Genomic DNA, 26,153 nt, shown 5'->3' with positions numbered 1-26,153 from the left:
GGCATCAATTCTCCTTCTATCCTCCCTAGTCATTGTCCAACTCTCTGATGCATAACAAGTGGCCACAAAGACCCTGGCCTGCATCAGGCAAACCTTAGTCTCCAGAGTGACACCATTGCTCTTCAGTGCTATGGAGAGGTCCCTAACAGCAGACTTTCCCATCACAATACGTCTTTTAATTTCCTGGCTACACAAATATTTTCTTAAATTGATCTTTCACCTAGACTAAGTTCAATCCTTTATTCCAGCAGTAAAATGTTATATGAGGTCTGTGATCTACCATGCTAAAAATCACCATGATTCTTAAGAGCTAGAATGCTTACTCTTTATTCAGACTCTGCTTTTGTTCCCCCCAGTTGTAAAAAAAAAAAATTTTAAAAAATCTCAAAACTCATGGCCTTAAAGGCAAAACCATCTCTCTGGCATGTTTCTGAGACTATACATTCCAAAGGAGGAGATTTCCCAGCAGCCTCTAAGAGTTACATCGGTAGAACAGAACAACTCTGTATAGGTTATTCCACAAGAGCTCCCTATGTTTAAAACTATCTTTTTTGGTACTCTCAAATCTGTTTATGCGAGGTGCCTTTATCATTGTATCTATATAATCTGATTCAATATTATCTAACTTGGCAAACTACAAATGATGGGGGGAAGTCAAATGTTCTCAAAGACTCATTTCTAGTGAGTTTGTATGTGTCTGTATGTTTGTGCGCATGTTTTGATGGTTGTCAAACGTGGTGAGACAGCTGTGAAAGCCTAGGAAAGAAATTGTGAAAATCTAGAAGCTTTCTGTACGCAGATTTTGTCACATGTATCTTTAAATTCTCACTTCCATGTGAAGACACTAAACTGGAAATTGTAAACAGAGAAGCATGGGTGTGGCCTATGAAAAAAAGACTTGTCAGAGTTTCAACTTGTAGAAGCAAGGAAAATGACTTACTTCAATTTCAGACTAATGAATAAATGTGTGCTTAACATTGGGTTGAGTTTGTTGTTGTTTCACTTAATTCGAAGAGTTTGCGCTTAATGGAGAAAAGTTTGAAGAGTTTACACTTCATGGAGAAGATTCTTGAACAACTGTGATGGACCATCAAGAAAGCAAATAGGTCTCTCTTCAAGAAAGTGAAACCAAATTTCTCCTTGGAGGCTGGGATTTTGAAGCTCTATCTTACATACTTTGGGCATATGGTCAGGAGGTACTTATTCTTGCAGAAGGACATCATCATCCTTTGAAGACTGGAGAAACAGTGCAGGAGAGGAAGACCCCAGATAAGATGGATTGATACAGTGACTAGGGCAATAGGGTTGGTGTATCCGAGGCAGTGAGACTCCCTTAGGATCAGGCATGCTTCAGAGCTGTTGTGCAAAGGGTTGCTGAGTTGCAGGCCACTCGAGGGCACATAACAACAACAACTTGATTAAGAAATTAACATATTATCTTTCTGTAACTCAATGCTGTCTCTCCTTACAACATGTCCGAAGTATGTCAGACGAAGCCTCAGAATCCTTGCCTCCAAGGAGCAGCCTGGTTTAACCCTCTCTAGGATGAATCTGTTTGTTTTCTTGACAGAGACAGGTCTTTAGAGAAGGACATCATGCTGGGTAGAGAGGGACAGCGCAGGAGGGGAAGACCCTCTATTCAGTGACTGGGGTAATCGGGATGGGTGTGTCAGAGGCAATGAGATTGGCACAAGATTTAGGGCTGTTGTACATAGGATCGCTATGAGTCGCAAATGACTCGACGGCACATAACAACAACAACAACTCAATGCTTTTGCTATTCTTACACCGACAGTAATCTGCTGGATTGTGTTAGATGAGATTTCTAAATGTGCTGAGATATGGAACTATTGGTATTATTGTGCACACATTCCTGTCACATCACAGAACTCAGGGTTCTTCTAATATCATGAGATCTTTTTCTGTCACGTATGTTTTCTCTTTGCCTGCAATGTCTTCCTGTTATATATTTCTTTTTTATAATAAAATTTTCTAATTGTGATTATAATGAAAGTTTACATAAAAGTTGGATTTTCATTCATTCATTCATTCATTGTTTCACATTTCCCCTGCTCCATCTCTCTTCCCCCTCCCCCAGTTTACTTTCTTATTTAAAAAATATTCATTCATATTGCACAATTACCTCCTCTCCACCCCTTTCCCTTTCTCAGTCCTCTGTGCCATGTACCTCTTATTCTAGACCTTAATGTTCCTTTTAACCAGTTCTTCCCTTCATCTGTTCCAATGCAGTGTTCATTGTCTGTCAACTCTTATCCTCCTCTCCTTCCAATCCCTCATGTCAGTCCTGCTTTATAACAATGGTGCTATGCTATTCATTTCTTGGAGATTTCTTCTTCTCTGAGTAGTCTTCCAAGATAGCTCAGTTGGACTGGCATCCTAAAACCCAAATCCACTGCTCTAGGGAGCCCCTATCAGATTTCCAAGATTATAAATATTTACCCCATCCCATTATGTTACATATTACACCACCAGGGTTCCAGGCTTGTCCTATAGTAAATAACAACAAAAACTTGTCATCAAAATTGACTCATAGCTGGCCTTCTACAGGGCTTTTCAGAGGCTGTTTAATCTAAAGGAGATTATCCATCTTTCTCCAACAGAGCAGCAGGTGGATTGGAACTATCTACCTTGTTATGCATCAGAGAGTTGGACAATGACTAGGGGGGATAGAAGGAGAATTGACGCCTTTGAGCTGTGGTGCTGGAGAAGAGTATTGAATGTTCCTGGACTGCCACGAAAACAAACAGATCCATCCTAGAGAGAGTTAAACCAGGCTACTCCTTGGAGGCAAGGATTCTGGGGCTTCGTGTGACATACTTTGGAAATGTTGCAAGGAGAGACAGGTCTTTGGAGAGGGACATAATGCTGGGTAGAGTAGAGGGACAGCACAGGAGGGGAAGGCCCCCAATGAGGTGGATTGATTTCAGTGACTGGGGTACTCGGGATGGGTGTGTCAGAGGCAATGCGATTGGCACAGGATAGAGCAGGGTTTAGGGCTGTTGTACATAGGGTCGATATGAGTCACAAATGACTCGACAGCACATAACAACAACAACAAACAATCTTTGGGTTGGCAGTGTGACTGCTTACTCACTAGGTCACCAGAGCTCCAATCAAAGTTGACTGTAAATGTTCATTAGGATAACGACTTCTGTTGAAGCAGGAGTGGAGAATGTATTTGTGACTTTCAATTTAAAAATTATAGGAACATAAAGATTGTATCTATCTTCTTTTTATTTAACTATATCTTTACTGGGAAAAGTTGACAGAATTATTTTTAAAAAATCTAATTTTTAATGGCATGTTTCTAATTCTACATTCTATTTTTAAAAAGCCTATATGGCAATTACAACTTTGAATATGATGTGAAGAGTCAATGTGTGGTGGTAAGGATAGAAGTCATCGAAAAAGGTAACATGCACAATTTAAAATTTAGAAGAATCAGATTCAGAAACCTACTTTTAGTTATTATGGTCAGACTGATGATAAGTTTCTAGATATGAGGGAAGTTTTTAGTTACAGATCCGAAACTGCAAGACATGGTCCAAGCTCTAACTAGATCAGTAAGTTGCTCACTCACTCATTTCTGTCGAGTTGAATCTGACTCATGGCTGACCCTTCAGTGGGTTTTCAGGAGCTGTAAATCACACAGGAGGAGATTGCACAACTTTCCCCCTTGGAGTAGCTGGTGGATTTGAACAATTTACCTTGAGTTGACGGCAGAACTCTAAAGAGTCAATAAATTGTCGAATAGGACTTAGGTGGATGCATATGTTTCCATGGTAAGCCTGTTTTATCTAATCAAAGCAGTATTTTGTAATCATGAGAATATAATTACAAGCATTTTATTATCTAAATGGGTGATTTTTTTATAAGAGTGAAAAGTATGACCTTTTTTCAGAGTGAGATAGCTATCAAATCCCAAAATATGTCACTTATGTGAATTATGTGATTCTGGTGCTTAACAGGAGATCTGTATCTCTTTTGAGCTCAGTTTACTACAAATAGCTCTTTAAGTTAAGATGTACTAGAGCTATAAAACCCCAAGACAAATTTTGTTTCCTTGTTAATCTTTCTGTTACAAATAACCCTCAGCTGTTTGGCTGTTTCTGACAGCAACCCTGAAGGATGCCTTAGGGTTTACAAGGGACGTCATGCTTGAAAAGGTGGAGGGTCAGAGAAAGAGGAAGACTATCAACTAAATGGATTGACACAGAGACTGCCTCAATGGGCTGGAGTGTGCCAGAGGTGACGAAGATAACATAAGCTACCACAGGGTTCAAATCTGTTGTTCCAAGGGTCACTGTGGAGTTTACATTACGATATGACTTTTAGCTATTCTTACATAGCCATTCTTTGCTATGTAAAGGGAGGGAATATGAGAATGTGGCCTGTTAGCCTATCCATAAGAAGTTTGGCTTGGTACCATCCCACAAGGCAGAGAACAGCATGTATGACAAAAATCTTGGAATCAGGAGGGCTTTTGAAATGTTGGAAGAAGAGAGGAGACACTGGTGTGGTATTAGTGGCATGAACAGACAGGAAATGAGGTCACAGGTGTAGCTCGAATCATCTTATAGAAGGCAAGTTCTCATATAGAGATGATTTTGTTAGATACATTTGGCATTATGTATAGATACTTTTGAAGAACCTCATTGATGTAAATTATTTGCATAATTGGTTGCTAATAAAAAGTAAAGTGGTTCAAATACACCCAGAGGTGCCTCAGAAGAATAGTCTGGCAGAATTCTTCCAAAATATCCGCCCCTGGAAACCCTGCGGGGTATATATAGTTCTACTCGAGCACACGAGGGCCTCCATGAATGAGAGTCAATTCAATTGGAGCTGGTAGTCAAATGCTTTCAGTTCTGACAGTAGAGAGTGTAAAGTACAGAGAAAGAGCCTACTCCCATCTAAAGGTTCTACTAAATAACCAAAATCCACAGACTAGTGCTTCACAATGAAGCATTTTACCATTCGAAACACCAGTGGGCCCGAGGCTGGGAAACGCAGCGGACAGAAAGATTTTAAACAGGGCAAGAGGATGACATTATTAGACCTGTGTGTGGAGAATGCCAAAGTGGAGGAGAGAGAAGAGAGAAGAAAGGCAGTGAAGATGACGACACAGGACTCCAGAATCAGATGCTGGTAGCTAGGACTTGAGGACACAGGATGGGACAGGGTTTGGATCTGTTGTTCACAGGGTCACTGTGGGTCGTACTTGACTCTACAGTACCTGTCAACAACAGCAGGCTCAGACCAGGGAGGAGCTAGAAAAGAAAGAACTGGTTAAGTATTAATACAGAAAGAGTAAATCCTGTCATTTTCTTTTTCCATTTTAGCTCTGGCTTCTCTATCTGGTTTTGAAGTTCTATAAAGTGTCTTATGTCATTAAAAAGCTTAAAAGGACAGCAGTTGGCTCGCATGATCTAGTGTCAAGGGGATCTTTCTGTGGAGGACTTATTCCTTAACTTTGTATCTTCACAAAAATATGAGAAATTACAGCTCTTTAAGAATCATCTTATCCTCTTGAATCAAATTTCTTACAGGTCAGACATTCACCATACGAACTCACCAGGCAAAGAAGTCAATTTTATGCACTTTCATATTATCCTGAGTTATATTACTAGTTAGGAAAAAACCTAAGTGTTACTTCCTGTCCTTCCTGCCTTAATTGAACATTACCTGAATTTTCTCATCTGTATGAAAAAGCCAGGCTGACGTTCAAGAGCAAATTTCTGGGAAGTTGAGAGAATCATACTTCAAGGTTTAGCAAAGATTGATAGCAAAGACTCCTGGTATCCTAGGAAGTTTTAAGTCAACTTTATGTTGCAGCAAAACTACTTGGCACATAGGTACTTTGATCCATGACCCTATTCACTGTTTTGTAGCCCAGAGAATTCAGGGGTAATGGCCCTGCAATCATGTCATAGTCCTGTATATAACAGTTGGTTTTGAGTCAACTCTAATTCATGGTCACTCAATGTATTTGAGTGTAGCTATGCTCCATAGTGTTTACAATGGCTGATATATATATATATATACACACACACACACACACACACACACACTCAGAATTCTTTCTTCAAGGAGCCGCCTGATTTCACCCTCTCCAGGAAAACCCTAGGTGTGTATGAAGTAAAGATATATATATGTGTGTGAGCATGTGTGTGTATATATATATGTATATATGTATGTATGAAGTAAAGGACTAGGATGTAAAAACAGTGAAGCTGCCATTGGACAGCCATACTAATTTTACAAGGGGAAACAGTTCCTATCCACAACATGCACAACAAAAAATTATTCCTGAGTGGCCAGCCAGGCCCTCATACTCCCTATATCTATTTCTATAATTTCCTATATTGTCCTTCCCAGGCCTTTTGATGCCCTGTCAATCTCCCCACCAATCTGTTGCAGTGGTCATATAGAACTTACAAACCATTGCAGAGTTTACTAAGGAAGTTAATAGGTTGTACTTCAAGTTGGAAACAGAATACACATTTTGAGTCAAGACAGCTTTTCAGGCATACTCAAGGATCCATTGACCTTCAGCTTTGTAGCTTTGGCACACTTGACTTGTGCAGAAAGGTATCCATCTACCTGGTTGAGGGTCTTCTTCTCCTCTGCCATTCCTCCACCCTCCAAGCATGTTGTCCCTCTCTAAGGAATAACCTCTTTTAGGACCATGCCGAAATATGTGAGATGAAGCTTTATCATCTTTGCTTCCAAGAAGCACTCTGGTTACATCATCTGTAAAACATACCTGTTTGTTCATTTGGAGTCCTTTGGTTGTTCAGAATTCTTTTACAACACCACAGTTCAAATGCATCAATTCTTCTTCTGTCCTCCTTAGTCATTGTCCAGCTACAGATGCATAGCAAGTGACTGAAAAGATCATGGCCTTATCAGGCACACCTTGTCCTCAAACTGATATCCTTGCTCCTCAGTAATTTGGAAATGTCCTTCACTTCAGACATCCTCAGTGCAATAATGTGTATATATCTTATTTCCCTATTCTTCTACCAGCAATGTTGTATTCTGACTATGTGAAACTGAATTGGCACCAACTCATAACTGATCTGCCAGTGTGTTTTCAAGGCTGAAAACTGCATGACAGGATGTTGCCTATATTTCTCCCTTACAGCAGTTGAGAGGTTTAAACTACTGAGTGATTTGAAGTGATTTTAGTTAGCTGCACAACTGCTTATCCGCTCACTAGGTCACGGAGCATCTTCGTACCATCTTAGATGAAAATATACACACACTGTGTTTGTTGGTGTATCATTGTTAATCTCCTTATATTGCTAGATTGAAAGTAATGCGCACTTGAAAAGAGCGCATAACATTGTTTCCAATGAAAAAGATATGCAAGCAATAGGTGTTAAAATTATTTTTCATTTGTTTGTTATAATGTAGTATTTTATATTTAATTTCTACTTTCCTATCATCTGGTGAATTTGATTCCTTTTTAATGTTTTATCTTTAACTTGACCATTCATATCTTTTACTAATTTCCTCCTAAATCATTTTTTTTGATACAAATGACTTTGTGGAAATTTTTATATAATATAGTATTCTTTTCTATATCATCTTTGCAACCCCTAAAGTTGTTGGTCTATCAGTATCAAACTTTATGATAGAATATTTTTAAAGTTTAAAATTTTAAATGTTTAAGTTTTTCTTTATTTTATTTTTCAATGTTTAATATTAAAAATATTTACCAATACTAAATTTTGCACTGGATTTTCAGATTTCTTTTATTGTTCTTTAAAATAGTTCATTTTTTATAAATTGCAACATTGCATGCATTTTTTTCCTCAGCTTAAAATTGATTGTTCAGGGATGCTGAAACTTGTTCTCCGTTAGGTGGTCTATGGATGTTGAAAACTTCAGAAACATGGATGTAACAAATAAGAGTGTCACCTTCTCCTGGTAACTAGGCCTGTGCCTAAGCTGAGTTGTGTTCCTCTTTCTTAGTCCCCTATTGCATGCTAACGTTCCCCATTCTATGAACCTCCAGCATTGAATTTAAGGACTCCACTCTGTGCTGTGTTGATAATTAAAATGCTGAACCTCTCTTTTAGTTCAACTCTACCATCTTCTCCTTTGTAATTGGAGTGCAGCTTTTTGCCACTAGGCTACCAGAGCTCCACGAGTATGCCGTAAGAACTATTATATTAGAATTGTTGTTCTTCCCCAATTCTGATTATGTCTATATTAATTACTGACTAGACTGCCACCAGGATTCTAAAAATTTGCACATATTTTTCTCCTCACATGTTAATTCACTTTTCAGAAGTTGATCCTACAAGTATGCTATTTTAGACAGGAGGAAATAACAAGTGGCAGCACTAGAATTCAATCCAAACCTATTTACTTGGAAGCCACGTTAATTTTTCCTGCATCAGACTCTTGCTTATTTTGAGGTTATCACAGTACTCATATTTCTAAAGAAATGTTTTCAAAGAAGAGCTTGTTATTTGGTGAGCTTTTTAGTACGGAGACATTAATTTTGTCTGGGCTTTTTAGGAGTAATTAATCAAAGTTCATTAATTTTGTTTACATAACATGAAGAAAATTGTGCACATTCCCTTAAATATAAGAGAGTAAAGGTTGAGAATAGAGAAAAAAAAATTACCCAGTCTAAATGTTATTAGACCTTAAATTAAAAAAATCACTGGAAGAGGTTGTGGGTATTTTTGTCTGTCTTACATTACTCATATGGATGAAACTAAAATGATGATTGATCCTGATACATAATAAACTACGTCTTATGAAGATTTTGTAAGCAAATGAAATAATGTCACTAGTAAGAAATACTGATTTCTGTTATGATAAGGAAGCTCTGGTGGCCTAGTGGTCAGAAACTGAACTGCAATCCCAAAGGCACATGGTTCAAGACCACCAACTGTTCTACAAGAGAAGGACGGGCAGTCTCCTCCCTTGCAATTAACTGCCTCTGAAAACTCACCGGAGAGCCAGCTATGGGTTGGTTCCAATTATACAGTGCACAACAACAACAATTAGTATGATAATGTCTTATTAAATAATAAACAAATTAATGTTAATCTTTATATCTTTAACATTTTATATAATAGTCACTTAACAATATTTATATTAAAATATGTACAACTCACACATAATTTTTTTATAACTTGAGAGTATTTTTCACTATTCGACAAATGTATGCAACATATGTGATTGTGTTATAATTACAAAATTAGACCTATTAGGACTTAAGATAAGTTTATGTTAGATAGAATAGCGTAGAATATTTAAGAGAAAAATAATACTAAATATTTTTCACATTAAGCAATTAATTTTTGTACAATAATGATGATTTTGAATGGCTTATTAGAAGGTAAATGTGTAATGTGGTTTCCTTAATTTGTAATAGTATTTCTCAAGAAAATGGTTCTTTAAAGGAAGACAATGCAGCTTTTCTACCAAGTAGATGCTATTTTAATTCCACACTCTCTTCTTCATTTACCTTGTTAACTTTTCCTATCTCTTGATGGCTTGATTCAAATATTCTTAATGCCATTTATTCCAATCCCAACCAATGCTTCCCCTGTATGTCTTTATACTTGGGAGTGGGGTGCTTGATATTTATCGTTTATTCACCCATATGATGGCTTAAGGTGTTGCTGCTGTCAACATGGTAGACTCCCTAGTGGTTCAGATGGTTAACTTTCTTAGCTGCTAATCACAAAGCTGACAGTTCAAATCCACCCAAGGCACTTTAGAAGAGAAATCTGTAGATTCAATTCTACTTGGATATGTGTTGGGGCAGCATGAGATGCTTTATGGCAAAGATTTCTACTTTGCGTGTGGCCTTTAGTGTATGGCAGTTTAGATTGTTTCATGACTGTTTGAATGGTTCAAGTTATAATTTGAGAGAAGAGACTGAGTCTGTCTGTTGTGCCTCCGCTTCACCTTCTGTTAGATCATATTTCACTCCTACACTCTTTGCTATCCTGTTGACTCTAGCTCCTAGCAACCCTATTGGACAGAGCAAGACTGCCTCTTCTGGTTCCCAGAGAACCCTAGCGTGTGGAAGCAGGCTGCTACATCTGTCTCCTACAGAGTGTCTAGTGGGTTCGAACTGCTGACTTTTCTCTTGGCAGTTGACTTCTTTACCCACTGAGTCACTAGGTTTCTTCAGTCATTCTTAGTAAATGTTTATTAATGTCAAGAGGGGGAAAGGCAGAGGTCCTACCCTTACTGAACTACAAGTGTTATCCCCATGAAAGAATCACAATACAAGGGTAATGCAACATAAATGGCATTTCCCACTGAGTTGAAGAGCAAAGAGTGTGTATGTGTTAGAAATGTGGCCTGGTAGTATGGGTGAGATCTGACGCTTATGAGTAAAGGTCACATCTCAAGCTCTCGCTAACAGTTTCAGTGATTGTAGCAGCCCTTGGAATATTATAAATATATACCTAACAGGACCAAGTGTTCTATATATTAAAGAAAAGTATCCCACTTTAACACTTTTAATTGAAATTCAGAAGAATGCATCTAGAATATTTTTAATTTTTAATAAAAAATGTTTAACTGCACTAAGAGCATTCATGTCTACTTTATATAATTAATTCTATGAAGATACATAAATCTAGCTTTTATTTTAAATGAACTAAATAGATTTTTCTCTGATAACTTAGCAACAGTTGACAGTCTATTTAGAAAATGACATTTCATTTTTCTTCCTAGTAAAAAGATTTTAATATTTTTTTTTACTCTTGAGTAATTATGATCATGGGTGCAGTGGAGTGAAAAATGATTGAATCTTGGTTTTATTTTACATTTTTATCTTGCCATGAACAAGCTAAAGATGAATAAATTTTAGGTATATTTATCTCTTTCTTTATATGTACAGAAGGGTCATTGTAAGGTTTGGTTTGGTTTTGTTTTCCAAAAGCTATTGGAAGAAATATAATCACTAGCCAATTCTTATACATGATTAACATTTCTAGTGATATGACTAACCAATTTGCCTCAATTCACCATTTAGTAATTACCTAAACATTATTTCTGTTTAGTTCAAATAAGAAAGAAAGGAATGTTGATTCCAGACACTTGAGAATTACCAAGCAAAGCTAACAATTGTCAGCATTTGGGCTTAGATTGTGGTTAGTTTTGATAGGTGCTGTTAACTTGACTATGACTCAGTGACCCTTTGTATGAACAGCCATCTCTTTCGTGTTCAAGCCCGTTATTGTAATTATTGTGGCAATCCATCTCATTAATTGAGAGTCTTCCTCTCTTCCACTGACTTTAGTCTTAGAAAAGTGAATGACTATAATGGGCAACTGAAGAACACTGCTGACATAATGGTTATGATCTCAGCTAACCAGAAGGCCCGTAGTTTGAACCCACTCAGTGACCATACAGAAGGCCACCTATTTAACAAAATGTATTTTGTCACATGGGGTCACTGTGAGCTGTAATAGTCTGAAATGGACTAACAACTTAATGAACAGGGGGAAAAAAAGACTTAAAGAGATTCTTTTGGCTTTTCTTAGGAAAAAATATTCCCCCTGACTAGTTTATAAACAAAATTTGACTTTAGTTTTTAGTGAATTTCAAGGTCTTATCTCTGTTTAAACCTGCTGTTTGTTCTAAAATAAGTGTCCATGGCCTTTCACAATTAGCAGTCACTTCATCTTGGTGACCTGATCTCATTTGCCTAATCAATATAGCTATTATTTTCTTGATGTATAATTTTAAATTTATCATTGTTATTTCGTTTTTCATTTGAGTGTGCCATGTTATTTTTCTGTGGAGGTCTCTTTTATCAGTAGCATATAGCTATTTTCCCCCTCCAGTTGGCCATTTTCCTTTTCATTAACTAGATTCATTCATTTAATTTTATTTTGCTTATTTATGTACTTGAGTACCATGTTGTAGTCTGTTTTTTATTGATAATACATTTTATTTATTATTGTTGCCCCTTACAGCATTCTTTTGGATTACATTTTTTAAAATTCCTTGTATGTTTTGGAGTTTAAGATGATATTATTTATTTTTTAAAAATTAATTTAAAAATATACACTGAACAAAATCTAGAGGCAAAAAGTAACTCTAAGCTCATTGCTGTCAGGTCAGTTTCAACTGATGGCCTACCTCCATCGGGTATCTGATATGGTGATTCTTCATAGGAGCTAACTGCCCAATCAGTCTCCCAAGGAACTGGTCAACTTGAACCACCAGAGATGTTCAGCCTTCTGATTGGCTGTGTGACTCCCTATACACTTCACCACTAGGCTACATTCAAAAACCTTACAACCATTGCAATAGAAAATAAATTGATTAAGCAATGTAATTCATTAATTGAGCAATGCTATCATCAAAATCTTGAATGATCCAAAAGGATCAAAAGGAGACAGAAGGAATACACAGGGTCATCAAGGAACATTTAATGAAGTCGCATGTGATCAAGAGCCAATGAAAGACATTCAGGCTAACACTGAAAGCATGGAAAAAAAAATTGGGCCCCAAGAACTGGTGGGATATGAATCAATGTGTTTTAACTAACAGATGCCGCCCAAGATTTGCTCACCAATCTGTGCCAGGAATTTTGGAAGACAACTACAGGACCAAATCAGTGGAGGAGATTATTATCTGTTCCCCTTCATAAAAAGATGACTCCACAGAATATAGAGGTTGTCAAATAATATCATTACTATCACATGCAAGCAAAATATTGCCGAAAATCATTCCAAAACGGCTAGAACAATACATTGACAAAGAACTGCCAGCGGTTCAAGCTGGGTTTAGACGAGGCTGCGGCTTCAGGGATATCATTGCTGATATCAGAATGATGTTGGCTCAAACCAGAGAATTCCAGAAGCATGTCTTTTATGTTTTATTGACTATGGAAAGGCCTTTGGCTCAGTGCATCATAACAAACTATGGCTAGCATTGAGAAGAATGGGAATCCCAGAGCACTTGATTGTGCTCATGCAAAACCTATATGTAGACCAAGAAGCTGTTGTCCAAACTGTGTAAGGGAGCACCACATGGTTTAAAGAAAGAGAGGTGTGCATTTGGGTTGTATCCTTTCTCCATACTTGTTCAATTTGTATGCTGAGCAAATCATTCAAGAAATTAGACTCTGAAGAAGAATGTGGTTTTAGGATTGGAGACTTATCAACGACCTGTGTTACACAGATGACACGTCCTTGACTGCTCAAAGTGTGGAGAGATTGGAACTCTCAGACACTGTAAGTGGGATTATAAAATGGCACAGTAACAGAAGTGGTGCACTATCACCAAGTGTTCAGGTGGCCCTGATGATGTGACCCTGGCATGCCTGCAGAAGGAGCCGAGTATGGTAACAATCAACCAGGACCTCAGTAGGATCTGTCCAGCTGGCTGAAAATCAACAAAGTCTGTTATCCTGACTTTATCATCCCAGCCCCAAAGCAAGCTGCTGTGGGGGAGATAACAGAGGCTGAATTCTCCACACCTGAGGCTCACACTGCTGTCGGCATCCCCATCCAGTTCCCTCACTGCATCCAAATCCCGGATGATAAGGACTAGGAATCTGGTACTAATCTTCCCCAGCTCAAGAAACTGGACCAGCTGCCCCAGGAGAAGGCAGACTTAAATGTAGTGGCCAGAGTGGACGGAGGCCCTGCTGCGGGGGGTAGCAATGAGGAGAAGGAGGACACTTCAGGATTTGCTATGTCTCACAAGACCCCCTGCAAGTCCTCTGCCAGTACCAAGAAGGCAGGAGGGAAGCTGAATAACCCCAGCAGCAAAAAGCAGCAACAAACAGACTGTAGCAACTTCTTCTAGGAAAGTGGGAGAGAAGCCAATGGTGAAATCTTCTCCCACAAAGCAGGTGTAAATCAGAAGGCTCCACATGAGACCCCATGCCAAGCAAAGGTGAGGGTGTTTCTGGACAGCCTCACCGCCGTGCCACTTTACTTGCCACCCTCCACACCAGATATCAGCCAGCTCAGACAATACTTTGTGGCATTTGACGGAGATGCAGGAGTTTGACATGGCCTCACCCACACTTCTGGGAATGGGAAACAGAACCCTGACACTCAGTGGGCCTCCCTAGAGTGGATTTGGGCCTGACCTAGAAGTGGAGACTGGTAGCACCCTGCTAGGACCGTGGTCTTCCCGCTTCCTTGGGTTCCCAGCTTCCCTCCTATAGCACAGGCCAGACAAGAGGACAGCACCGGAGGAACAGAACAGGGAGGACAGGCTTGCCTGCCCCATGTAATACAGCTTCCCAAATCTACTACCTGGTCATCTCTTCTGGACCAGGAATTAGTTGATATGGGTCCCACAGGTGAAATGCATTTTTCTTGTTGGTTTTGTCCTCTTTTGAAAACTTGTGTTCTGGTTTTGTTTTTTGTTTGTTTGTTTAAAGGTACAACTGCTTTGGAAGGCAGTTTGGTGTTACTTCAAAAAAGCTGAACCTAGAAACTCCATATAACCCAGCTATTCCACTTCTATGAATATATACCAAGGAAATTAGAATTGAGACAGATATGAAGATTTGAACAGCAATGTTTGTAGTGTTATTTACCCTCACAAGAATGTGGAAACAGCCCAAATGTCCAACCACAGCCTAATGGACTGAGAAATTGTGGTACATTCTCACAATGGAACACTATACAATATTCAGAAGAAATGATTTTGAAAAATATACTATAACATGGGGAGACTGGAGTGCATTGTGCTGAGTGAACTAACAGTAAGACTGTCATTGTAAAGGTAGTTATCAGATAACTAGTAAAATGTGCATAGGAGTCCAAGGGGGAAAGGGTCTGGGAGCAAAGGGATGAGGATGGGTTGGGGAGAAATCACAGGGTTGCGCAATTTAGTGGGTTAGGAGAGAGGATGAAGGAAATGGGAAAAGTCTGGTGGGAACCTGAAAAGACAAGGTAATGGTGGGCATGGTTCAATGGTGATAAATTTTATGAAACCCAATGTATGGGAATTATTGCATGAAACAACGTCGATAATGGAAAGTGTGAAGCAAATGTATAAGAATTTTGTGAAAAACAAAAAGAATAGGGGACATATTTTGCTGTTCTTTGGTGTTATTGAGTTGGTTCCAACTCTAAGCAATTCTAGGTGCAACACAACTCAACACTGCCTTTTCCTGTGCCAGCCATACAAGTCCTGCTATGTCTCAGCTTATTTCTTATAATCACTGGGTCTGTCTTATTGAAGGTTTTCTTTCTTTACACTGACTCTTTAATTTACCAAGTGTGATGTCTCTCTGGGGACTAGCTCCTTATAAAAACATACTAGAAATACGTGGGGCAAAGCTTCGCTTTTCTCGATTCTGGAACATTTTGGTTACATTTCTTCCAAGACAGATTTGTTCTTTCCTCTGATATCTTCTATGAGATAGTCAATAGTTTTCATCACAATTCAAAGGCATCAGCCTTCTTCAGCATCCATTATCTGTTGTCCAACTTTAGTTAAACATATGAGGTGATCAAAATGCCATGCCTTGAATTAGGGGCATTTTAGTCCTTAAAGTGATGCATTGGTTCCTTAAGACTTCAGAGAGATCTTTGGAAGGAGATTTACCCAATATCATGCACCATTTGATGTCTTCGTTCTTGCTACCACAGGTTTTGGTAGTAGAGCCAAGTACGATAAAATTGTTGACGCTTTCTATCTTTTCACCATTTATAAGGATATCAGGTATTGGCCCAGCTGCAAGTTTTTGTCTTCTTTGCATTGAGGTGCAGTCCATTCTGAAGGCTGTGAACCTTGATCTTCATCAGGAAGTGCTTTACGTCTCTGCAATTTTAGTGCACAAAAATGTGTAATCAGCAAATTACAGGGAATATCTAAACATCCTCAAATCTTAGCTCTACTATGAATCAATTACTAAAATGCTCTGAGCCAAGTTCTGTTTATATTCATAAAGGAAAGTGCTCTTTGAATTGTCATTCTGCAGCTTACAATTATAAAAAAACAAAATATGTGAAGCAACCATTTTCAGGCATGGGAAAAGAGGCAGCACAGATGGTGATGCCTGAAAGAAAGAATACACATAAGGTAAGCTCTATGATTGCCCCATCCTTCAACCTGGAAATGGCTTCTAGATTGCAGCAGACACGGAGAAAACATGAATGCAGCCTAGTGTCTCTCCGAGTTAAGAAGACAGAAATTAGGTTGATCGAAGTGAGAACAAATTTATGGGGCAGATTGCAAGAGAAAGCAGCTGTGTAGCGGAAGAACTTTGAAGGCACCACAATTTTTTCCTTCCATTATTTCTCTGGTTGTCAGTGTATGCAAGGCAAGGGTGAAAATTCATAGAACTAGAACAACATTGGTGAAGGACAGGGCTCAAGAACTGGCCCTTTAACAATTGAAGAGTTTCGACAAACACATGCATCCACGGATAATGCTCACTGGTCTCTGACAAAAAGTTTGGAAGACAGCTGCCAGCCCAACCTATGAGAAGAAATCCATGTTTGTGCTCATTAAAAAAATAAAAGTGATATAAAAGTATGCAGAAATTATAAAAAATATCATGTTGTTATGTGCTGTCGAGTTGTCTGCGACTCATAGCTACCCTGTGTACTATAACTCTGAAGTCTGCTCTATTTGAGCCAATCTTGTTGTCTGTGACACTACTATCCCCGTTACCCCAATCACTGAGTCAATCCATCTCATCTAAGGTCTTTCTCTCTTGCACTGTTCCTCCACCCTCCCAAGCATGTTGTTTTCTCCAAGGACTGGTCCCTCCTTGTGACATGCCCAAAGTATGCCAGAAAGAGCTTCAAAATCCTTGCTTCCAAGGAGGAGCCTGTTTTTAGCTTCTCTAGGATGAACCTGTTTGTTCTCCTAGCAGTCCATACGTATATTCAGTACTCTTCTCCAGCACCATACCCATGTAAATTGTTGCTGAAGATTCTTTAAAAATGGCTGGAGCATTCTTCAAAACAGCTGAAAGTTTCTTAAAAAGCTTTGACAGGTAACTGCAAGAAGTTAAAGTTGAATTCAGAAGAGACAGGGAAAGAAAGGATATACTTGCTGGCATCAGCTAGAACTTAGCTGAAAGAAGAAAATATCAGAAATATTTTTTATTTATGTTTTTATGGACTATGCAAAGGCATTCAACTGTGTGTATCATAATAAAGTACGGGTGTCATTGAAGAGAATGGAAATCCCAGAATACTTGTTATCATGAAGAATCTGGACATGGGCAAAAGCAGTCAAAGAGATGGTGTATCATTTAAAATCAAGTGTGTGTCTGGGTTGGGCCCTTTTATCATACCCATTCAAATCTGTGTGTTAAACAAGTAACCCAATAAGCTGGACTTTGTAAAGAATGTGACATCCAGACTGGAGGAAGACTCATCAACCTATGCCATGCAGATGACACAATCTTGCTTTAAAAAAAATTAGTAAGACTTTGAAGCACTTACTGAAAAAGGTGAACGAGTATACCTTTGAATATGAATTATACCTCAACATCAAGAAAACAAATCTCTTCAAGTATGGCCAAAAGGTAGTATCATGGGAGAGGGAGAACAGACTGAAATTGCCAAAGATTCAATTTATTTGGATCCACAGACAACAGCCATGAACACACCAGTTAAGATAAATTACATTTTGCATTGGATAAATCTGCTGCCAAGACCCTCTTAAAAGTCTTAGAGAGCAAGGATGTCAGTTTAAAGACTAAGGCACAGTTGGCCTATGCCATGCCTTTTCAACTGTCTCATGCAAGTTGGATACTGAATAAAGAAAACCAACATAGAATTGAAACCTTTGAATTATATTGTTGGTGGATAATATTGACTATACCATGGACAATCACTGACAAGAACAAACACTGGCAAGAAGCTGCTCTGCAACCCCAAAGATACATGGTTGGAACCCACCAGAAGCACTGCTGGAGGAGGGACAATCTTCTCCTGTGCCAGTCAGATCTGATACGACAGCATCCCACAACAACCAAAACAAAAAAGAACAAATGTCTCTGAAAAATTCTCCACAGAAAAAAGGATAATGAAACTTTCCTTTGCCTCACATACATTGGCATGTTATCAGGAGTGAACAGGTCTTAGAAAAGGACATTCGTGCTAGAAAAAGAGGATCAGCAAAAGAGAGGAGCTTGACAGCAAGGAGATAGCTTGACATGGTGACGACAATGATGGGTTTAATCACAGCAGAGATTGGCAGACAAGGGCTGTCATTATATTGTATACAGAAGAGCTGTTGATAGAAGTGATTATGGGACTCAATGACAGTAAACACAACGTGATGCCTTGTTTCTTCATTTGCTCTGTTAGGTCAGATGGAGAGCGCCTTTGGGAAATATTTTAAATCTGAATTTGTTCTCTTCTTGTGGTATCACAATTACATCCTCAATACTTTTGTATTCAACTGATGACACTCAAAAGATTCAGACTTCTAAAACATTGTTTTCAAGGTCAAAGAAAATTGGAGGCAATCATTCTTTATTCCATTTATAAGACCTGAGTAACTTGTCTTGGTAGAGCTAGTACTAAAAGTGCCTTTTCATAGACAGATAGTTAGAAAGCCATACAGAATTCATTTTTTACTGTCAAAACCAGAATTATTTGCAAGCCATAGTTACATACAACCTTGTAGGGTGACACCTCAGTTAACTGTTAAATCACTTAAAAGATTATCTTGTCTTTCACTTATATGAATTCAGCAGCACAAGCTCTTTAAAATTCTTTCTCTAAAGAAATTCTGTTAGGAGCATTATATTTCTTTTTCAGTCTTATAAAGGAATCGACCCCATATTTTAGCATCATATTTTTTTAAAAACCACTTTGGGTTATTCTCTTAAAAGTTTAATTGAAACTGAAGGAAATAAATATGAATGGTTTGATTTTTTATAGGATTAGATGACCCAAGGAGTTTCTTCTCATCTGTATGGCATCTAGGTAAACCACTCTTGGTAGTAGGTGTTGTTACATACCATTCATGAAGTCATGTAGCTGACCCTCTACTGAGTTTTCAGAGACTGTAAATTTCATTGTAGGGAATTGCCCACCTTTTTCCTCTGGAGCAGCTGGTCAATTTGAACTGCCTGCATTTGGGTTGGCAGTACAACTTCATCCTAATGAGGCCACCAGTGTTCTTTCCTTCTCTGTGAGTCAACTAACACTCAAATATGCAAAGACTAGGATATAAAGCACAAATGCCCAGATTATTTTTTCACTCACTTTTCTCCGTGTATCTAAATTCACATAAACTGATAGTATTTTCACATGTACCTTGTGGCATGTCCCAGAGGAACATATTAATACAAGGCGGGAACAATTCATTGTAGCATTAAAAATAGTCGGTAGTCACAGCTTAGTTGTAGTGAAGGAAATTGCTGAAGCATAGTTCAGGGAATTTTAAAAGACTGATGCTAATAGATAGCAGAGAGTGAACACATGCTGGATTCTGAAATGAAAGGGAATAGTGGACAAAGGAAGACAATAGAAATAATAACTGCCACTCACTGGGTTCTTATTATGCAACAAAACTATATAGAGTGCCTTACTTAAAAAGAGCCTTAACTACAGGAAAAGCTTCCATTTAACAAGAATTTCATACGTTTCACTTTTTTTATTCCTTACAGATTTTGTGTTTTGTCTTATTATTTACCCAATTTTATGAATAAAGAAACCTGAAAAGAGAGTTTCAAGTTTCTCAGGTTTATGATTTTGAAAATGGTAACTTATATATAAAAATCCAAGATAACTTTGAGTTCAGGCATTGTTTTAAAATATCCCCATCATATTCCCATCTTGCTACTAATCTTTCACTCCATCTTAGAACAAGGTGTTTCATTCATCTCATTTAAAGATGTGCAGACAAAGATAGAAATTTTAACTCATACAGGATTACAAAGAATAGTAGTATCAATATCTAAAATTATTTTCGTTTTTTATGTTTGCACATAAACTTTCTATTATATGACTCTGCCTTGTGGCAGAACAGTGTTTTTTGGTCTAGGTATTAAATAATTCAGCTATCCTTTTAACAAATATTTGTTGGACACTTGGTACAATTCTTTCTCTGTTATGGGGATAATCTTGTGAACCATAAAGCCAAGTTTCTATTCTTAAAGTGTCTCCATTCTAGTCGGGTAAGGTTGACATAAAGAAATAGATAGTAAATGTATGGTAAGTATTAGCTACTGCTATGAAGGAAAATTTAAGGTTGAAAGAGATTAGAAAAAGCTGGGGTAAAGTTATCGATTTCATAAGATGGTCACATGCAAAGAATTACAGAACTGTCACTAGTAACTTTATGTTTCATCATTTCTGTCACAAATATCTTGACTCTTTGGTTATACAATATTGAAACTCAACTTGTATTCCTTAAAGACTTTTTCATTTCACTGGAAAAATAATTTTATCCTAGTTTTACTTCGTAGTCCTATTTTAATAATTATTTGAAGAAACAAAAATGAGTAATTGTCTCCTTTCTGTATATTTCTACAATATGCCCAATTGAATAAAATGATTAAATATTTGGACTTCTTTGAAGCACATAACTTGCCATCAATTAAGTATAAGGGTCTTCTCCCTGCTCATAACACGATGTGGGATATTAGTTCTTAGCAGTAATCTCATAATGTCAGGAATGATATCAAGAACTCATTGACTGATTTTAATTGAAAATACTTATGTTATAGAATATATGATGATGAGCTGTATCTTGTTTATGCACTTCTTTAACAAGCTGAAAGCCTTCTTTGAAGTAATAATTAAAAATAAACAGGCACTAACTTACTGTTGGCTTCTAATGGCCAGCAACAAGGTTGATTCCTTGCATGAATAATTTACAGATTGAATGCTAAGTAAATCAGCACTGAAATTATCTTAAAATAACAAAAAAATAGTAGTTTCAATCTATAGAGCACTAGTTTATATGTAATTTTACTTTTTTTGTATATTCTTTTGTGCTTATGTAACTTAGTAAGTAGATAACAAATATGGTCAATTGGATCTTTACCTCAAACAAAAATGTGCCAAAGTCAGTTTTTGGAGTTAACTCTGAGTTAATCATCCTTAGGAATGATATTCAGTCATTCAATCAACATTTATTAAGAAGTTTCCTTAGACTAGATCTTTTCCTGTGTGCTTTGGGAAATAATAGGGGGAATAGAGACAGTCTCTTCCCCCAAAAGACTTTATTACTGTGTCTTTGGCAAAACAGTTTATTCTGCTCCTGTCTGTTTTCTATATTGTATCACAATTTATTTAATCACTCATTGGATTTAGAAGTCATGTTAAATTCTTCTTCATAAAAAGCCTGCTTTGGACACCAGTCATTATAAGTCTTTGTTCTTCTGATTATTTCTTGTTTATTTATTGTTATTTGAGTAAAAGTTTATGGCGTAAATTCACTTTTCAATGGCTCAGCCATTCACACACATTTTGTTTCTTCACACGTATTATATGTATATGTATAAACATCTTGATTGGTATTTTTTATTAATTTCTACAAGTAGGAAAAATAAGTTGTTATTGTTGTTATGTGCTGTTGAGTTGCCTTCAACTCTTAGCAACACTATGTACAGCAACTCTGAGGCCTGTCCTGGGCCACTTTTGCTGATTCTAACATATTAACCCCCATTACTATGTCAATCCATCTCATCTAGGGTCTTCCCCTCCTGCACTATTCCTCCACCCTTCCAAACATGATGTCCTTTTCCAAGGACTGGTCCCTCCTGGCCACATGCCCAAAGTATGTGAGACAGAGCTTCAGAATCATAGCCTCCAAAGAGAAACTTTATTTCATCCTTTCCAGGACAGACCTGTTTGTTCTCTTAGTGGTCCATGGTATTTTCAAGACTCTTCCCCAACACCACAAGTCAAAGGCATCAATTCTTTTGTCATCCCTAATCAAAGGCCAAAAGTTTTATTTTTTGAATGATTTTGCCAAAGATTGATAGCAAAGGTAAGATTATTTTCCATCACCCCTGACATTATGAGAAGCCCTGCTCTTACCCTTTCTACTGACCAGTATTCAGAAGATACAAAGTGCCCCTAAGTGTATGTTGTCTTTGGTCATATAAAAACTTTCAAAATGTCTAAGCAGTGAAAGAGTTTTTCCTTTTCAAGAATAATTTCTTGAAATTACCTCACTCACTCAGTGCCTTTGAGTTGGAAACCAATCATAACTGGCCTCTCAGTGGGTTTCTGAGGCCACCGATCGGATGGGAGTTTTCCCCTGAGGAGACGATGGATTTTCCAGCTGCTCACAAGGCACAGGTTTTGCGGTAGCAGCATAATTACCCTCACACTATGCTGCCCCGTTATTGAAACCAACTAGTACTGTTAAAAAGTGTGCATTGGATATGGGTAATATGTCTACAACAAAGATCATTTAAACAGAGATTTTCTTTCCTTTTCTTTGTCTCAAACACACTAAGTTTAAAGCTAATAACAGATTATGGGGCGGGGGGAGGGAATGGTATCCTTTGAGGAGTTCATTTACCTGAAAGTGAACATTACAATAGACCATGAGCAGATTGAAAGAGTTAATATTGAATTAAAAGCAAATGCTAGAGAACTAGTTCTGCCCAGTTGTACCTCAAAGATGCTGCAAGTTAGCTCCCAGACAGTAAAGCAGTAAAGCAGATATTATAATAAAGCAAATATTGAAACAAAGCAATCATGAAGCGAGTGTGTGCTTTGGCAAAATAGTGCTGATCCACTTGCTCGACTTTGGGTCTGGTATGCTTTCAGAAAAATGGTACCAATAAACTTGCTTAATACAGAATTGCCACAACCTTCCTTCAATTTCTTAAAAAAAATAATTGCAGTATCTGTAAAGCTCAATAAACTGAAGCATAATAAAATGAGGTATGCCTGTATTTTGCTAGGGCTATTGAATTTTATGATTACATATGTACCAAAGCATTACATTTGGTGCTTATGCTTTTTATTGAAGCACAAAATTCCTGCTTGCAGGAGTATGGAAAGGAAAAAAAAATGTTATGGATCAGTATACAGGGCATTACTTGAAAATGAAGTTGTGGAATAGTCTCATGCTTAATCTATTATAATCTGCTGCACTATTATGACAATGTTTGTAGATTCCCCCCCCCCATTGAGTTTACATGCTCAGATCGTCAATCTTTTATCTATTCTTATCTCAGATGTGCTGTTTGTTTCTAGGACCATGGGTCACAAAAACCGGTATGTCAAAGTCCCACGGGGTCACATCTGGGTTGAAGGTGATCATCATGGACACAGTTTTGACAGTAATTCTTTTGGGCCGGTAAGTCATCTTTTTGATGATACAGTTGCATTTTGGAATTGGGAGCAAAGTCAAGACCAAGAGATGGTTCAGGTAATTCCCTGTGATTTTAGGGTGAAACGTTTTATATTTGAAATTTCTTTCCAAATATGTGTAGATAAATTATCAAAATGTGTGTTTCACATGTACAGTTTGAAGGAAACGAACTTGGACCTAAAGATGTTTTCCATTCGTTGCAATAGGATGGTCTTGTTTCTCCCACAAGAGATATTTTATAGCTTGTGTTTTGAGTTAGTCTTAAATAGACTTAATATGTGAGTGTCTATGGTTATCTGTCTTCTAAATGAAACTCTAATGGAAATTTTGGAATTGGCAAGTCATGTTTTTAAGCATTTAAACAAAAAACTGTAGACATCCTTTACTCTGTGTTTATTCTCCATAAAATAGATGACTAAGCAGGTAATTTGTAGGCTTTGTTCACTATGAATACCCAAGAAATTATCTACTTCTGAGAAACTTCTAAAACTCAAACTCAGTATAAAGTGAGGGGGTCTGTTAGCTGATAGCAGCTGCACCTGATATTTTATTACCTAAAGGGACTTCGGAGAGCTGGACAGTGAATAGGGATGATAGAAAGAGAATTGATGCCTTTGAGCTGTGGTGCTGGAGAAGAGTGTTGAATATACTGTGGACTGCTAGGAGAACAACAGGTTTGTCCTGGAGAGGGTGAAGGCAGAATGCTCCTTGGAGTCAAGGATTCTGAAGCTTCGTCTGACATACTTTGGGCATGTTGCAAGGAGGGACTGGTCCTTGGAGAGGGACATCATGTTTGGGAGAGTGGTGGGACGGTGCAGGAGAGGAAGACCCTCGATGAGATGGGTTAATTCTGTGATTGGAGTGGTGGGAATGAGTGTGTTTGAAACGGCGAGGTTGGCCCAGGATAGAATGGCATTTAGGGCTCTTGTACATAGGGTTGCTATGATTCGCAAGCAATTCGATGGCACATAACAACAACAGCAAAGGGGCTTCAGGACTTTTGTTGATAGGGTCGCTATGAGTCGTGCTCAACTCAAAAGCAATCAACAACAACAACGTACTTGTTTAAAGTTTGGATCTGCACCAATTACACATTCATAAAGCTGAGATGTTAGTGTTTCTCTAAATGTTGAGAACCTTCTGTTATTTATTAAAATTTATTTACATAGTATTTGTTTAAAATTAAGTGTGTAAGGTCTCTATTGAAATGGGACTATTTATGACCACTAAAGTAACAGACACTTTAGTTCTCACTGACTGAAAAAACAATGTTAGAGCAAAAATGCTATGGATTAAAAGAAGAAAATTGTAGGGAGGCCCTAGTCTTTATCTCTAGTTGCAATGATGAGAAGTTTGTAAGGCCTTTACTAGCTTTTAAATGAGAATTATTACAAAAATACAATTTATTTCCTGTAGGATGTACCAAAAATGAGACCCATATGTTAGAAATATTTTAGGTCACTTATAGTGGAGCAGAAATTACTGTTAATAAATAAATTTAGCTGTTGTTATTATGTTCCGTTAAGTCACCTGCAACTCATAGCTACCCTATGTATAACAGCCCTAAACCCTGCTCTACCCTGTGCCAAGTTTATTATCTCTGACACACTTACCCTATTACCCCAGTCACTGAATCAATCCATCTCATCGAGCGTCTTCCTGTCCTGCACTGTCCCTCCACCCTCCCAAGCATGATACCCCTCTCCAGGGACCAGTCCCTCCTTGCAACATGTCCAAAGTATGTCAGAGGAAGCTTAAGAATCCTTGACTCCAAGGAGCAGCCTGATCCTTTGATCAGTAACATTGAGTAAAAAATATTAAATAAGATGTATCATGTTTTTACGCGAGTCCACATTAAAATGTTCGCTTGCTTTGGTTTAACTTTGAATTTGTCAGGAGAGCCGTTCTGAAATGAAGTGCTAGAATAGCCTGTGGCTGGCAGAGAATTAGTTACTAAATAATAAAATACTAACATCTGAGATCGATTTGCTGTGTCTTTGTGATTAAATTAGAGCCAGTGTGATGGTCTGCATGTAATTAATATTGTTCTCATTCACTTGTACTCTGTACGCGTTCTCATTTGGGAAAGAACATGCCAGTTGGCAGCCGTGATGCTGGGAGTTGTACACCATCCTCTGTGTACCATTAATGTTGTGTATCATTTCTACTGAGCTCTTGCTGGGCTCCTTTTCCTGCCCTATATTAATACAGAACTGCGAGCGGTCCATGAAAGTGATGAAAAATTAAAATCTTTTGTCACTTTTATCTTTAAATAAAGTAAAGCTCATGTATGTGTTGTTAAGTGCCATCAAGTCAACTCGACTTACAGCGACCCTACAGACAACAGCTCTGAAACCTGCTCTGTCTTGAGCCAATTTCACTGTCTTAGACACATCTACCCCCATTATCCTAGTAGTGACTCAATCCATCTCATTCAGGACCTTCCTCTCTTACACTCTGCCTCCAACCTCCTAAGCATGATGTCCCTTTCCAAAGACTGGTCCATTCTTGCAACATGCCCAAAGTATGTCAGATGGAGCTTCAAAATCCTAGCCTCTTAGAAGCCTGGTTTCACCTTCTAGGATGGATTTTTTTTCTTTGCAGTACGTGGTATGTTCAGTACTCTTCTACAGCACCACAACCCAAAGGCACCAATTGTTCTTCTATCATCATTAGATATTCCCTAGCTCTCTGATGCATGGCAAGTAATTGTGAAGATCATGACCTGGATTCAGAGCACCTTATGTCTCTAGACTGACATCATTGCTTTTCAGTACTGTGGAGAAAGACTGATTTTGCCAATGCAATTCATCTTTTGATTTTCTGACTATTGGTACCAAGAGTGTTGATTGTGGAGC

General features: G+C 38.0%; 1 protein-coding gene across 1 annotated transcript in view; it reads left to right on the top strand.

Annotated features, from left to right (window-relative positions):
* LOC102870738 (mitochondrial inner membrane protease subunit 2-like) overlaps nucleotides 1-26,153 on the top strand; it is a 1,092,157-nt gene that overhangs the window by 785,496 nt on the left and 280,508 nt on the right. Inside the window, exon 4 of the mRNA XM_006882643.1 lies at nucleotides 23,178-23,280. Coding sequence (XP_006882705.1) covers nucleotides 23,178-23,280 — 103 coding nt within the window. The remainder of the gene's footprint in view (nucleotides 1-23,177; nucleotides 23,281-26,153) is intronic.

The sequence above is a fragment of the Elephantulus edwardii genome, unplaced genomic scaffold, assembly GCF_000299155.1.
Source record: "Elephantulus edwardii isolate Elephantulus edwardi_28Jun2011 unplaced genomic scaffold, EleEdw1.0 scaffold00022, whole genome shotgun sequence".
Classification (NCBI taxonomy): Eukaryota; Metazoa; Chordata; class Mammalia; order Macroscelidea; family Macroscelididae; genus Elephantulus; species Elephantulus edwardii.
The sequence above is the reverse complement of the archived record's forward strand: the minus strand, read 5'-3'. Positions and strand labels throughout refer to the sequence as shown.